General features: G+C 42.7%; 1 protein-coding gene across 2 annotated transcripts; it reads left to right on the top strand.

Moving 5' to 3' along the window:
• Positions 1–546: 546 nt before the first annotated feature.
• TSN (translin) lies at positions 547–8,521 on the top strand. Of its 2 annotated transcripts, XM_082630161.1 has the most exons (6): positions 548–769; positions 1,942–2,035; positions 2,989–3,085; positions 4,736–4,851; positions 5,825–5,904; positions 6,547–8,521. In XM_082630161.1, the coding sequence occupies exons 1-6, from the start codon at positions 704–706 to the stop codon at positions 6,778–6,780; spliced, it is 687 nt and encodes a 228-aa protein (XP_082486287.1). In that variant the 5' UTR covers positions 548–703; the 3' UTR covers positions 6,781–8,521. The 2 variants fall into 2 exon arrangements, with proteins under 2 accessions (XP_082486288.1, XP_082486287.1); XM_082630162.1 differs by lacking the exon at positions 5,825–5,904 and having other exon boundaries at positions 547–769.
• Positions 8,522–13,938: the final 5,417 nt, after the last annotated feature.

Raw genomic sequence — 13,938 nt, 5'->3', positions numbered from 1 at the left:
TAAAACACCATGTACAGTAGTCAGCCCTCCGTATCTGCGGTTCCGCACCGCAAATTCGACCAACCCCAGGTAGAAATATTCAAAAAAAATTCCAAAGCTCCGAAAAGCAAAGCTTGAATTTCCGTGCACCAGCAACTATGTACATATTATTCGCAGTGTATTTACAACTATTTACTTAATGCATTTTATTAGGCATAACAACTAATACCTAATTACAAGTAAGTAAAGTATTACAGGAGGATGTGCGTAGGTTATGCTCAAATGCTACGCCATTTCATATAATGGACTTGAGGATCCTCAGATTTTGGCATCATGCAGGGCTCCTGGCACCAAACACCCAACAGAACACCTGGGTGGACTTCACGAGCTAATAGCGGGCTGCCCCACACCTGTAAACCCAAGCCCCAGTCCTCAGGCCCACGTGGTCCGAGGACCCCTTCCCGGGCTGTCTCCGGTGATGCCTGTCGGAAGAGCCCCACCCACCTTGCTATGCCTTCCGGGCAGCGCCTCAGGCAGAGCGGCGGACAGCCCAGCCTCCTGCGCGCCGTGGGCCTGGGAGGACCCCAGCGACAGCCCCAGAGCAGGGCCCGGTGGACGCGGCCGCGGCGGTGGCGGGCGTTGTGATTGACTGCGGCGGTTGTTTCCCGAACGCACTCGGCTGGCTACCCTCGCCGCCCTGGCTGACCCTTGTGCGGCCGGCGCCATGTCTGTGAGCGAGATCTTCGTGGAGCTGCAGGGCTTTTTGGCTGCCGAGCAGGACATCCGAGAGGCGAGCCCCCACTCTCCCCATCCCCTTTCCCTCTCCTTGCCTAGCTGGGCCGCGACGCCCGGCCCTCCTCCGTCGCTCAGATTCGAGCGGTGGGGAAGTCTCCGGGGGTGGGTTGCTCCCCGTCTTGTTTCGGCTCAGGGCACTTCCCTCCCCCGGCCCCCGATTCTACTGCCAGGTCCTGGTTCCCTGTGTTCGGGGCTCGGTTCCTTAGCATCACCTACCTCATTTGGGTGTTAGTTTTCCTCCTTTTTAGCGTATGTTTATGTCGAAGCCTCAGTTAGCGCTTGGGACTTAGACGACACGTGTTTGTTGTGTTTATTGGTGTCTTAAAAGCACGTGTGCCCTCCTCTTTAAAACTCTCCTATGGCTTCACATTCCACGTAGGATAAAAATCCAGACTACTGTGGCCCACAAATCTCTCTCTCTCCAGTCTCACTTTACGCCTTCTTCCGTTGTGTGTTATGCTCAGTTTACCTCCCTTTTATTCCTCTAGTTCCCCAAATAGCTTCCTGCCTCAGGACTTTTGCATGTACTGCTTGCTTTTCCCGGAATGCGCTACTTTCCCACTCTTTTCCTGGTTATCTCGTGTTCACCTCCTTGCTGTCAAAATGTAAATAATTTTTTACCCTGTTATGTTTATTTCTAGTAGTGCATCACCATTAAAAAATTGTGTGATGGTTATTTTTTAAACGCCTCCCCCGTTATACTCTAAAGGAAGGAAGGGACTGTCCGCTTGGTTCCTCAGTAGTTACACAGTGCCTAAAAATGTGCTCAGTGAATATTTGCAAAATGAATGAATGAAAAATACCCGATCCTTGTATTGCGTTTCATTCTTCTCTTGTTGGTTTACGTGTGGGTGCCTCATTTCCTTTAGTGTTGGAGTGGGATATTTTGGGTGAGTGGGTGGCAATTAGCCTTTGAAGTCTATATGAGGAATCTAAGGCTTTTTAGTGACTTCCTGAAAGTCTCACAGTGGAAGTAAGTGGAAAAGTCAGAATTCAAATGTGGATATTTTGTGCACCATTCATGTCCTTGTAAAGGTTGCTAGTGTTTTGAATCTATATGAAGGTGTCATAGATCAAATATGCTATTTAGTATATTTGTTTTGAGGCTATGATAATATAATGATTATGTTGGATTTATTTGATATTTTCATCTTTAATTCTTTCTAGGAAATCCGAAAAGTTGTACAGAGTTTAGAACAAACAGCTCGAGAGATTTTAACTCTACTGCAAGGGGTCCATCAGGGTGCTGGGTTTCAGGACAGTAAGTTCTTTGTTTTGATTTTGAAGGTTTTTATCCAATTTATTGATCTCTCATTTAAAGAGTTAATTTATATCCAGAAGACATACCAAATCTGTATTATTTACTCTGCAAAATGTCTCTCATGCTTTATGGTGAGTAAAAATTGGTGAAGTGGGTGAGTTGATCATTTTACAGGTTTCCAGAATTCTGTGTATTTTGATTTTCTACTTTCACGTAGGTGGAAATAAGAATGTTTTCTCCTGTGATAGAGTTATACTGATGATAATTGTGGTAGTTTCATAACTGTCTTGTGTATCTAGCAACTTTTATTTGGCTCTTTTTCTTAAACCCAGTCTTGCAGTCATTGAAAGTAATTTAATATGCATTTGTAGATAATGAAATGACCAGTGTAAAATGTTGTCAATGTGTTTACAGTCAGCTCTTGTTTGGGTATGAAGTATCAGAAGTTTAGACACGGAACCTCCATTGTAAGATGTCATCAGCACAACTGAGAGAGCTGAAATATAGGTTCAGATAGATAATGATATAGTAATGTAATTAACAGGTGTCAGGGGCAAGTCATTTTTCTAGGTGATACAGAGTTGGTCAGCCTGATTGAGAATAATTATAAAGCTGCCTTTTGACCAAATATGGGAGCTAGAAGCAGTCCAATTTTAGGCATCCTTTGGGGACTGACTAGGAAAGGCAGCTTAAAGATGAGGTTATTTATGACAGTTTACCAGTATGTTACCCAACATATTCCCTTTTAGCAATTTTTTGTTTGTTTATTTTTTAGTAGGGAAGCTAGATATGAAATTTTGAGAGCCAGATTGAAAGCAGAGATGCATACCCTACATTTGGTCATGAGATTTTAAAAAAATTTCCAGGTAGACTACATAGATTGTTAAGCAAGAACTGTATTTGAAATTTGCTCAGTCTGTCATTATTATGTTCGATTATCTTTTTGTGATCAGTTCCAAAGAGGTGTTTGAAAGCTCGAGAACATTTTGGTACAGTAAAAACACATCTGACGTCTTTGAAGACCAAGTTTCCTGCTGAACAGTATTACAGGTTTGTAAGACAACTAGCATCTTTTATAACGTTAAGTAAAAAAAGGCAAGAGAAAAATTATATGTACTAAATGATTGCTTCGGTAAAAATCCCTCTACTTAGAAGAAGCAACAGAAAGGAAAAGGAATTGTTAATGGTGGTATTTTAATGGTGACAAAGTTGTTGATTTTACTTTTTTCTCCCTTTTACTTTCAAAATTTTCTTAACGTGTATAATTTTTGCAGTGAAAAGTAATTAAAAAGAAAATATGTATTGTGTGAAGGTCAAAATAGAGAATATCTTTTTAGTATATTCAAGTTACTTGTGAAGTTGGTTGAACCCTATCTTTGCTGTTAACATTATGGGATTAAGTGGCAGTGTATGTGTGTGTGTATAAATATACTGAATATCGAATTTCACTGCCAAGTGACATATGTGGGTAATATCTTATGCCATATCTCATTGAATGTACAACACTATTAATTTTATGATACAATGTTATTTTTCATACCACTAGGGAAAAAATTTGTTAATCATAATTTTGAAACGTAGATTGTACAATACATCCTGATTTCATAGATGTTAAACTGGGAAAAACTGAGTGTTGATGAAATATAGTAAATAGGAACCTAAACTTTCTACTTACGCTTGCTTTCTCACTAGAGAAGATGTTCTTTTAAGACACGTTATAGGCAAGAAATAGTTAGGACATGTATATGGGGAGTGGATAGTATAAGCTCACAAGATTCTTTAAAGGTAGGGGCTGGCAAACTACTGGGGCCTTTTATATTTTATATAAATATATTTATATTTTAAAGAGTTGTTAAGAAAAAGAAACCAAATAAGAGTATGTGACAGAGACTGAAAGTGACCCACAAAGCCTCAGTCACAGAAAAGGTTTGCTGACCCCTGCTGTAAGGTAATAACTGAAGCTTAGAGAAGTAGGACAGTAGAACTGGCAGGGTCTTTAGAGACCATGGTGTTTGGAGTTCACACACAGGCTGCCCTCTGGCTGATCTGGACCTCAGAATGTTTTGTTTGGCCTGGGTTTTGTTGAAAGATGGTTTTGAATTTGTTGCCACATTTGAAAATCAGGAGGCATAGCATAAATATCTAGGGGTTGTAAAATTTTTATTTCTTTTTCAGGCTCCTAGCTTGGTTTAACTGCAGTATCCCAAGGTTTTAACTTCACCTGTTTAGTGACTGCAAATGGTAGTTATTTCCTATGTGTGTGAGTCAGGAGTTTCTTGATACCCTGCACTCAGTTCAGAGAATAACACAGTCAGGTTCTGAGGCTGATGTACACTTGCGGTTCTCATCAGTCTTCATTCGCCCACATTTATTTTTCTCAGAGCAGTGTTATTGTATTTACTGATTAAACTTCTAAAGCACAGTTGCTCTTGTCCATAGCCTTTGGTTGTAAAGTTTTGCATTCATCAAAATTGGATCATGCTTCTCATTCATTAAAATTATAGTAAGTAATTGTTATAAATTTGGACTGGCAAATCCAGTCCAATGTACTTACGCTGAATCCATCTCATATACTTAAATGTCACGTTGCTCTTACACATTTTATAAGTTTTATTTGAAAAAGGGCCCCACTCCTCACATGTCTGGCCATGGCTGCCCCCGTCCTGTCTTTCTGACGCTGGTGCCTCACGCTCGCCGCAGGTTTCACGAGCACTGGAGGTTTGTGCTACAGCGCCTGGTCTTCTTGGCAGCCTTCGTCGTGTACTTGGAGTCGGAGACCCTGGTGACTCGAGAGGCAGTCACGGAGATCCTTGGCAGTGAGTGTCCACAGGCGTGTCTACCTGCAGGGCCAGCTGAGCTTTTGGCGGGGGGGCTTTCTATTTATGGAAACAAATGAGAGCTAAATGGAAAACTGGTTACTTGGAAACAGAAAAACTAAAAACCTGTAGTGGCTTGCTCTTTGTACTTGGGCGTTCCTTTGAGTTTTTAAAAACGTCAAGCCTACAGAAAAGTTGAAAGAACAGTGCAGTGAACCCCTGTGTACCCCTCACTTAGATCCTCTGCTTGTTCACGTTTTGGCCCATCTGCTTAGTCTCTTACTGTGTGTGCCTTGGGGGCATGTGTGAACCGTTTGAAAGCCAGGTGTAGAGACCATGACTTCTCATTTCAGTGCTTCAGCGTGCACTTCTACAAACAAAGGTATTCTCAGACATAACACATATTCTTGGTGATATTATTATTATTTTTTTAGTTGAAAATTTATGTATTTATTATTTTTGGCTGCATTGGGTCTTCATTGCTGCGTGTGGGCTTTCTCTAGTTGCGGCGAGCGGGGGCTACTCTTCATTGCGGTGCGTGGGCTTCTCATTGCGGTGGCTTCTCTTGTTGCGGAGCACGGGCTCTAGGCGCGGGGGCTCAGTAGTTGTGGCGCACGGGCTTAGTTGCTTCGCAGCATGGGGGATCTTCCTGGACCAGGGCTCGAACCCATGTCCCCTGCATTGGCAGGCAGATTCTTAGCCACTGTGACACCAGGGAAGCCCTTTGGTGGTATTATATTTTGAAAGAAGAATGGAAGGAAAAATTGGATTCTGCTTGAGAGCATGAAAAATCCACAGTGCCAAGGATATGTCCACATTCAAAAGATAGTTTTGAAGCACTTGTTCCTTTTTCACTTTGAGAGAAATTACATGTGTGTGTATGTGTGTGTGTGTGTGTCTGTATTTTAAAAAATTTTTAGGTGTAAGTTGTATTTCCATCACGACCTTGTCTTTACTTTGTTATATTTTTTAGTTGAGCCAGATCGGGAGAAGGGATTTCACCTGGATGTAGAAGATTATCTCTCAGGAGTTCTCATTCTTGCTAGTGAACTGGTAAGAAGCTTAGTGATTTGTCATTTGCTCTTTTGATTTTTCCACTTCATTGTCAGTTTTTTTAAATGGGTACAAAAATTCAGAAGCCTCGTTCTTTTCTCAGCCGCCTGTCAGTCACAGGGTAGTCATTGACTGTGTACTGGGGGTGTTAGGTTTTGCTGGGATAGCGGTTCAGATGATGAGGTGGCTGTACACACTTAACTATTGTTTGCATTTTTAGAAGATGAGAATACCTCCTGCTTTCAAAGTAGTGGTAAGGCATATATTCCTGGTGACTGCGTTAATTCATATAATTGTCTGGGGGAACAATTTAACTATATAACTGTATAAATTATTCTTGCCTTTATCTCCTTCATCTCTCTCCTGAGAAATTATCCTATAAAAGTAATTCAGAAGAAGAGAAAAAGCTGTTATAAAGGTGTTCACTATAACCTATTCATATTTAGGAAAAGTTGGAGGCCACAGAAACTCCAACAAAAGGCCAATGATTTCTTAAGTTATTAAGTAAGTTAGTCAGATCAAGCAGTTGTCAAAACTGGAATTATGAGGGGCAGTATGGAGACGTGTTGCGTCCCGCGGGCCTGGTGGCCGCGACCAGGAGGAGGAGCCCTGCTGTGACGTCCCCGCTTCTCTGTCCCGCAGTCGAGACTGTCGGTCAACAGCGTGACCGCCGGAGACTACTCCCGGCCCCTGCACATCTCCACCTTCATCAACGAGCTGGATTCTGGCTTCCGCCTCCTCAACCTCAAAAACGACTCCCTGCGGAAGCGCTACGACGGCCTGAAGTACGACGTGAAGAAAGTGGAGGAGGTGGTCTACGACCTCTCCATCCGCGGCTTCAACAAGGAGACGGCGGCGGCCTGTGCGGAGAAGTAGGGGCTCTCCGCGCGCCCCGCTGACCCCAGCCCGGCGCCTCTCATGGTCGTTAGGATGCCCATCGCTAAACACCGCGCTTCATTTTCTTAACCGGTTGTGTGGTGTATCAGAGTTGAAACACTTTTTTGGGGGGTGAAAGAATAGCCTTTACAAGGACAGAGTTTTCTTTGTCGTTTCAGTGAATTTGCTCTGTAACTCAAGTGTATTTCAGTTCTGTCAAAAAGTGTAAATGCCGACCTCTTGGTAAAGTTCTTTTCTTGCTTACCCTGATGCTGTCGATGTACTGATGGAGAGCTTTACTGTCTTGTTTGTGATTCTTCCAGGAGTGACCCTTGATGTTTTGTATATCCAAATTAGCCATCCATACCCAGGTATGCCCTGGATACCGTATAAAAATAGTTAACTCAAAAGGATGGTTGCCAAGCGAAGGACAAGTTATTTTATATTTTCCTTCCTCATTTTAAACCTTCTGAGTGAATCAGATGTTGAATTTTTTTGCAAGGGAAGTATAGCCCCAGGGTTCTCTCTCACTGCCATCAAAATATCAAAGATTAAACTGCGAAGTCAAGTTCAGCAGATTATTTGGGGACATTTTTCTATTAAGGATTGAGTAACATCATCTGGCTCTGCTTACCAGGTGGGGAGTAGGGGTAGCGTTTTAAAACACCTCTGTGTTCTGATGTTGCCTTAACATTCTGCTGTTGCAGCAGGTAAACATTGTGTCCACACACATCTTGAACTGACATTTCATATGATGTATTTCTGAGCTATGAAACTTTTTACCTAATAGCCAGGTAGACTGCTGGGTCTGGGAGTGTAAAGCCACTCAGCGGAGTTAATTCTCAACACCCTGACTGGTGATGTTCTGACTGAAGAACGCTGTGCTTTGTCTGGAAGTAAGAGAAAACCTTGAATTAAAAAACAAACAAACAAACAAATTAGCTGATTTGGTCATGTTTTTTCGAGTAAGCAATTCTCTCAGGTTGTTGATTATTCCAACAGTCAGGTTTTACAGTTTTGGGCAAGTCCCGTGTATCTCATTGGCACCGCCCCCCTCCCAATTTTCAGGCAGTACTTGCCATGCAATTTTCCTGTTGAAGAGATATTATTAAAATGGTGACTTAATCCACAGCATCTTGGAGCTCACTGAAGGGAAGGTGCCAGTGTGTCCAGAGTAATAGGAGGTATTTAGAAGTGTCACCCTCTCATGCCTAGCACGGGTTTGGGCTTCCTGTTTGTACAGTAGGATATTTGGCATGGCCATCAGAGCTGTTATCAGGCTAAGGACTGATCAAATTTTCCATCGTGAGGAAAGAAGTAGAAATGAGACATAAATTGCCATGCATAGTTGCATTTTAGAACAATTTTCTTGACAGCTCTTTCTGCAGAAGAATTTGGAAAGAAAAAAGGTAGAGTCTTAAAGTGCCTAGGATGGTCACCTCAAATGTGCAGTAATAGCACTGCCTGGACTGAGCAGAAAGGGCTTTGAATCCCATGATCAGACACACGCAGTAAGTTTGAGCATAGCGTTCTTTGCCTCTTTAAGTATCACTTCTGCTTGAGAACAGTCAAGTTCTTGGCAGAAGTTGTGGATTTCACTTTTCACAAATACGTTTTAAGTGGAGGAGCACATTCTGGTTTTATACTCTGTTTGGGGACGTACAAGTGTCATGTGTATGAGTATTCTGTTGTGTGTGTTGCCGGCTTGTTGTAAAGCAATAAAAACAGTTTCTTTTCTTTTCTTTTTTTTTTTTTTTGGTCTTTTTGTCACTTAGTGTGCTGCCGTGAGAACTCTTCTACGTGGGCAGTAAGTTCTGAATGGTTTTTGAGGCTGAAGAAGACTGGGGTGATGAGCCCACACTGCTGTGTGGTAGAGTAGTCAAGACAGCAGCCACTGAGCTGTGTACTGTAAAGTGTAGGTAATGTTGGTGTGCTCTCCCCTGGTTGGGAAATTACTGGTGGTTTTTTTTTTGCGGTACGCGGGCCTCTCACCGCTGTGGCCTCTCCCGTTGCGGAGCACAGGCTCCGGACGCGCAGGCTCAGCAGCCATGGCTCACGGGCCCAGCCACTCCGCGGCAGGTGGGATCTTCCCGGACCAGGGCACGAACCCGCGTCCCCTGCATCGGCAGGCGGACTCTCAACCACTGCGCCACCAGGGAAGCCCCTGAAATAGACATTCTTTGTAATGCTGAAGAAGTATCTTCCCAGTCCTGAAATATTTACTGCAGTCTTATTTGCTGATGGGATTGGGTTTGGGTGAAGGCAAGTGATTAAATAAAATTATTTTTTAGTCTCATATTAACAAACTTTGTAATAAACATATATTAGCTTTGTAATTAAACAAAACCCCATAAAATGCAAATACGTGCTCAGTGTGGGTTTGATCAGAATTGCTCTCCCGGTGAGGAAGGCAGGTGCCATAGGAGAGTCCCGTGTTTTGGGGGAATCCCCGGGCAGGGGCCCGAGACAGGTCTCCGGATGTAGGTGATGTCATCCGCTTCTTGACTGGCTGCCAGCTAGATGCCATCAGGGACCTGAGCTTTTGTCTGCGCATTTCAATTGTAGTCAGATTCACCGTCAACAACTTGAGTGAAAATCTTCCAGGCCAGTTGCTGCCATTATTGCAGGAGAAAGTCAAAACTATTCTAATCATTTTTTTCTGACATTTAAACAAACTCAGTTTTCATGTAAAATTATCTCCTAACTCTCCAGAAAGCTGTTTATTTTACTCCTAAGGAGGCACAATTTCAATGCTCCTTTTCACATCGATATAATTTCTTGAAAGCCATAAATTATAGCTTTTGATGGTGTTTTTCTTTCCTTGTGATTAAATCCCTCTGATGTTGGGTATTTGAATTTTCTTCCTCCCTCTGCTTCCTACCCTCCCTGGCTTCCTCCTTTTCTTCCTTCTTGCTTGCTTTCCTTTCTTCCTGGAAGAGAGGCATCAGGACAGGAGACTTTGTCGTCTGAAATGACTTTTTCAAAATGCCTTTATTAAAGTCACTGAAAGGTGGGATTTAGGAGATCCGCCAAAGAAAAGGATAATAATAACATTGTATATAGTGACACTAATAATAACGGTTAATGTCAGTTTTTATTAAGCACTTGCTACATGGGAGCCACTATTCTAAGTTCTTTGTGTGTATTTTATTTAAGCCTCACAACATTCCTATGAGGAGGAATGATCTGTGTTTTAGGGCTGGGGAAACAGAGAGGTTAAGTAATTTGCTCAAAATCACACAGCTGGTAAATGACAGAGCAAAACCCAAATCTGTGATTCTTCTACTGTCATCTGTTCAAACCAGCTAGACTTGTTGTGCAAATTAGAAATAATGAGTGTTTTCAAAGTAAAGAGCCTCCTTTGGGGGAAGGGGGAAAAAAAGATGAAATTTTTGGTGAGAGAGGGAGTAGGGGAAAGAGGAAGGCATTGCAGAAGAATTGAATCAATGAATGATCTAATATCAGAACCTGGGGGGACCTCAGCCCCCTCACCTTACTGTTGAGGAAACTGAGGCCCTGCCAGGGGAGGGGTCCACCCTTGGTTACAGAAGATGTTGGTTCAAAGCACGGATGGGAGTCCAGGCCTGGTGGCTCCAAACCCAGTTCTCCCTTTCTTCTGTTTCACCGGGCTGTCTTCCAAATAGTAGGCTTTTTCTTTCTTTTTTTTTTTAGCAGCCACTCTTTTTTTTTTTTAGACTGTCAAAACCATCAGAAATACTAAATGATGGAATGAAATTAATGTGAGCCTATTTGCCCTTTCAAAACATGGGAGAAACTCCCCAACTTGCTATTAAAGCTTGAGGGCATGACTTGTGATTCTGTTTATGTTTACAGCTCAACTTCCCTTGTGCCTGGGGAAACATCTAGACCCTGATAAAAGCTGAGAAGCCCAGTCCCTTCCATAATTCAGAGATCATGTCTGGCATTTTGTGTTATCTTATTGGTTGAGGTGAAACCACTGACTTGTAAATCCAAGGCACTTCCTAATCAAGGAATCCAGACAGACGCTCCTGGGTCTGTTGCAGAATCAGGCAAAACCTTATCCCCATCTGGGATTTTTCACTCTACTCTGGGATTTTATGGTTCCTATGACATCTGGGCTTTTCTTTGGCATGGGCTCGAATCTTAGCTACACCATGTCATCTGTGTGTGTGTGTGTGACTTTTATTAACAGCAACTAAAACTTACATAGCATCATGCCAGATGGTGTTCTGTAGCCCTCCCTTTATATTATCTCATTTATGCTTATAATAGCCTTCCTAGGCTGAATAATGCCTCCCCCCAAAGACATTCACATACTAATTTCTGGAACCTGTGAATATGTTCCCTTACCTGGTAAAAGACTTTGCAGATGTGATTAAGGATCTTGAGGTGGGGGGATGATCCTGGATGACCAAAGTAGGCTTGATGTAATCAGGAGGATCCTTTACAACAGGGGTCCCCCACCCCCGGGCCGCGGACCGGGACCGTTAGGAACCAGGCCACAGAGCAGGAGGTGAGTGGCGGGCGAGCGAGTGAGCGAAGCTTCACCTGCCACTTCCCATTGCTCGCATTACCGCCGGAACCCCCCTCCTACCGTGGAAAAATTGTCTTCCACGAAACTGGGCCCTGGTGCCAAAAATGTTGGGGATCCCTGCTTTACAGGAGGGAGGCAGGAGGTCAGGGAAAAGAGAAGATGCTGTAGCGCTGGCTTTGAAGTTGGAGGGAGGGGCAGGAAGCAGCATTTAGTAGGTCAAAGGGGTGAGGCATGGATTCTCCGCTGGAGTCTCCAGCAGGAAACAGCCCTCTAGATGCCTTGAGCTCAGCTCCATAGGAGTCATTTTGGACTTCTGACCTTCAGAACTAAAAAAGAAAAAAAGTGTGTTGATTTAAGCCAGTAAATTTGTGGCAATTTGTGACAACTGCAATAGGAAACAAATACAGGTAGGTACTATTAATGTCTCTTTTTTACATATGAAGAGACTGAGGCACAGTGAGATTAAGTACCTCGTCCAAGGTCACACAACCAGAAGTGCCAGAGCTGGGAATCAAACACCTGCTTCTCTGGCTCCAGAGACTGTGCACTTGACTACTATGTTATTTGACCTAAGGCAAGGCACTTCAATGATCCTCAGTTTTCTCATCTTTAAAATGGAGCTAATAATCCCTATACAGCAGGTTGTTAGTGGGATTAAATGTGATAATACTTAACATTCTAGGTGGGGAGGTGTTGGTAGTGGTGATGATAATGGTGGTGGTGGTGATGGTGATGATGGTGATGATGGTAGTGGTGGTGAATGATGGTGAAGATGGTTATTTTGATAGTGGTGATGGTGATGGTGATGATGGTGATGATGGTAATGATGATGGTGGTGATGATGGTAGTGGTGGTGAATGATGGTGAAGATGGTTATTTTGATAGTGGTGGTGATGATGGTGATGATGGTGGTGATGATGGTGATTATGGTGATGATGAGGTAATGATGGTGATTATGGTGATGATTGTGATGACAATCGTGATGATGGTGTTGATGGTGTTGGTGATGATGGTGGTGATGATGGTGATGATGGTAAATGATGGTGATGATGGTAAATGATGGTGATGATGATGATGGTGATGGTGATGATGGTGGTGATGATGGTGATGATGGTAAATGATGGTGATGATGATGATGGTGATGGTGATGGTGATGGTGATGGTGATGGTGGTGATGATGGTGATGATGATTGTGATTATGGTGATGATTATGGTGATGATGATGATGGTGATGATGGTAATGATGATGGTGGTGGTGGTGATGATATTGATGATAATAATGATGACAATAAAAGATGCCTGTTGTGAGGTGCAGGAGGTCAGTGCACCTTTGAGAGGGAGAGTGTGGAGTGAGTGGATAGACTGGGAGGGTTTCCTACAGAATGTTTCTGCTGTTGCTTGCTCTTCTTCTGCCTTTGTTCTTAGTAGTCGAATGTCTTTTGTTCAAGCTACTGCCTGAACAGCCCTCCTCACCATGGCAACCTCTCGTTCCAGATGCCCTCCAGCCCCCCGACATGATCACAAGTAGCTCAACATTTTAACGAGCTCCTTTGTACCAATATCAAGGACCAGAGTGGAATCCAAACAGGAGACTGCTGTCAGCCTAGGGAGACCTTAACTTGCTGTCCCCTGGTTAAGCTATCAAACTGGAGTCAACAGGGAAATTCTCTGTGGGAAATGGGAAAGCGGATTTTGAGGAGACCAAAGTAGATACATATGCATATATGGAATTTTTTTCTGACTATAAAAGGTCTCTATGCTTATTGTACAAAATACAGGAATAGATAAAGAATAAAAATCTCTTATAATCTTATCACTAGAGAGAATCACTATAATATTTTCAGTGTCTTTTCCACTCATCTTTTTTTCCTGTGTTGGTAAATACTGTGGATAGTTTTGTATCTTTTCTTTTTTAAATTTTAATTGGGGGTATAGTTGATTTACAATGTTGTGTTACTGTATCTTTTCTTTTTTCAGTTAATAACCTATTTTGATGACCTCACATCACTAAATCTTGTTCAAAAGATGCTATTTTTATTAGTTTTGTAAGATATCCTATTTGTGTTCTATTCTCTTTACATCATACGTATCTGAATGAAGATGAAGGACGAATCTCATCAGCATTTTAAAGATTTCATATAACTTCCTTGCTGATTATTTGGGTCCATTTTTGGATAAAGCAAGCCCAGTAGGGATGGTGGTCTTGTTTCAGGAGATGGGGATAGGGAGGAAGTTGAGAAAGCCTTTCCTTTTTCAGAGGATGTGTGTGAATCTGTGCTTTGTGGAGAGAAGACGGGGCGGTCTTGAGGACCCAGACGTCCTCCCACATGCCATAGCAGGGCTTCTTTGATTCTGCCTTGACATTCCAGAAGCTCCTTAGTTTTCAGCTAAATAAAGTTTGTTCCGGGATGTGTGGTTTTTTGTTTTTGTTTTTGACCAAGTATCTCTCGAATGCAGTAAATGAGAAGCAAGGTTTGCAATCTTTCTAATTGGTTTCCTCATTTTTCCAGGTTTGAAATTTGCATAATAACTCTCCAACAGGCCTTTTATTCAAAAGCATGAAAGTGTTTCTCTGAGGATTAAGCTCTGGGATAGACATTCAATCAAGGTCAAGATCTGGGCTCCTATGGCACCCTGGACTT

Source organism: Mesoplodon mirus (genome assembly GCF_964341445.2).
Source record: "Mesoplodon mirus genome assembly, chromosome: 8".
NCBI lineage: Eukaryota > Metazoa > Chordata > Mammalia > Artiodactyla > Ziphiidae > Mesoplodon > Mesoplodon mirus.
The sequence above is the reverse complement of the archived record's forward strand: the minus strand, read 5'-3'. Positions and strand labels throughout refer to the sequence as shown.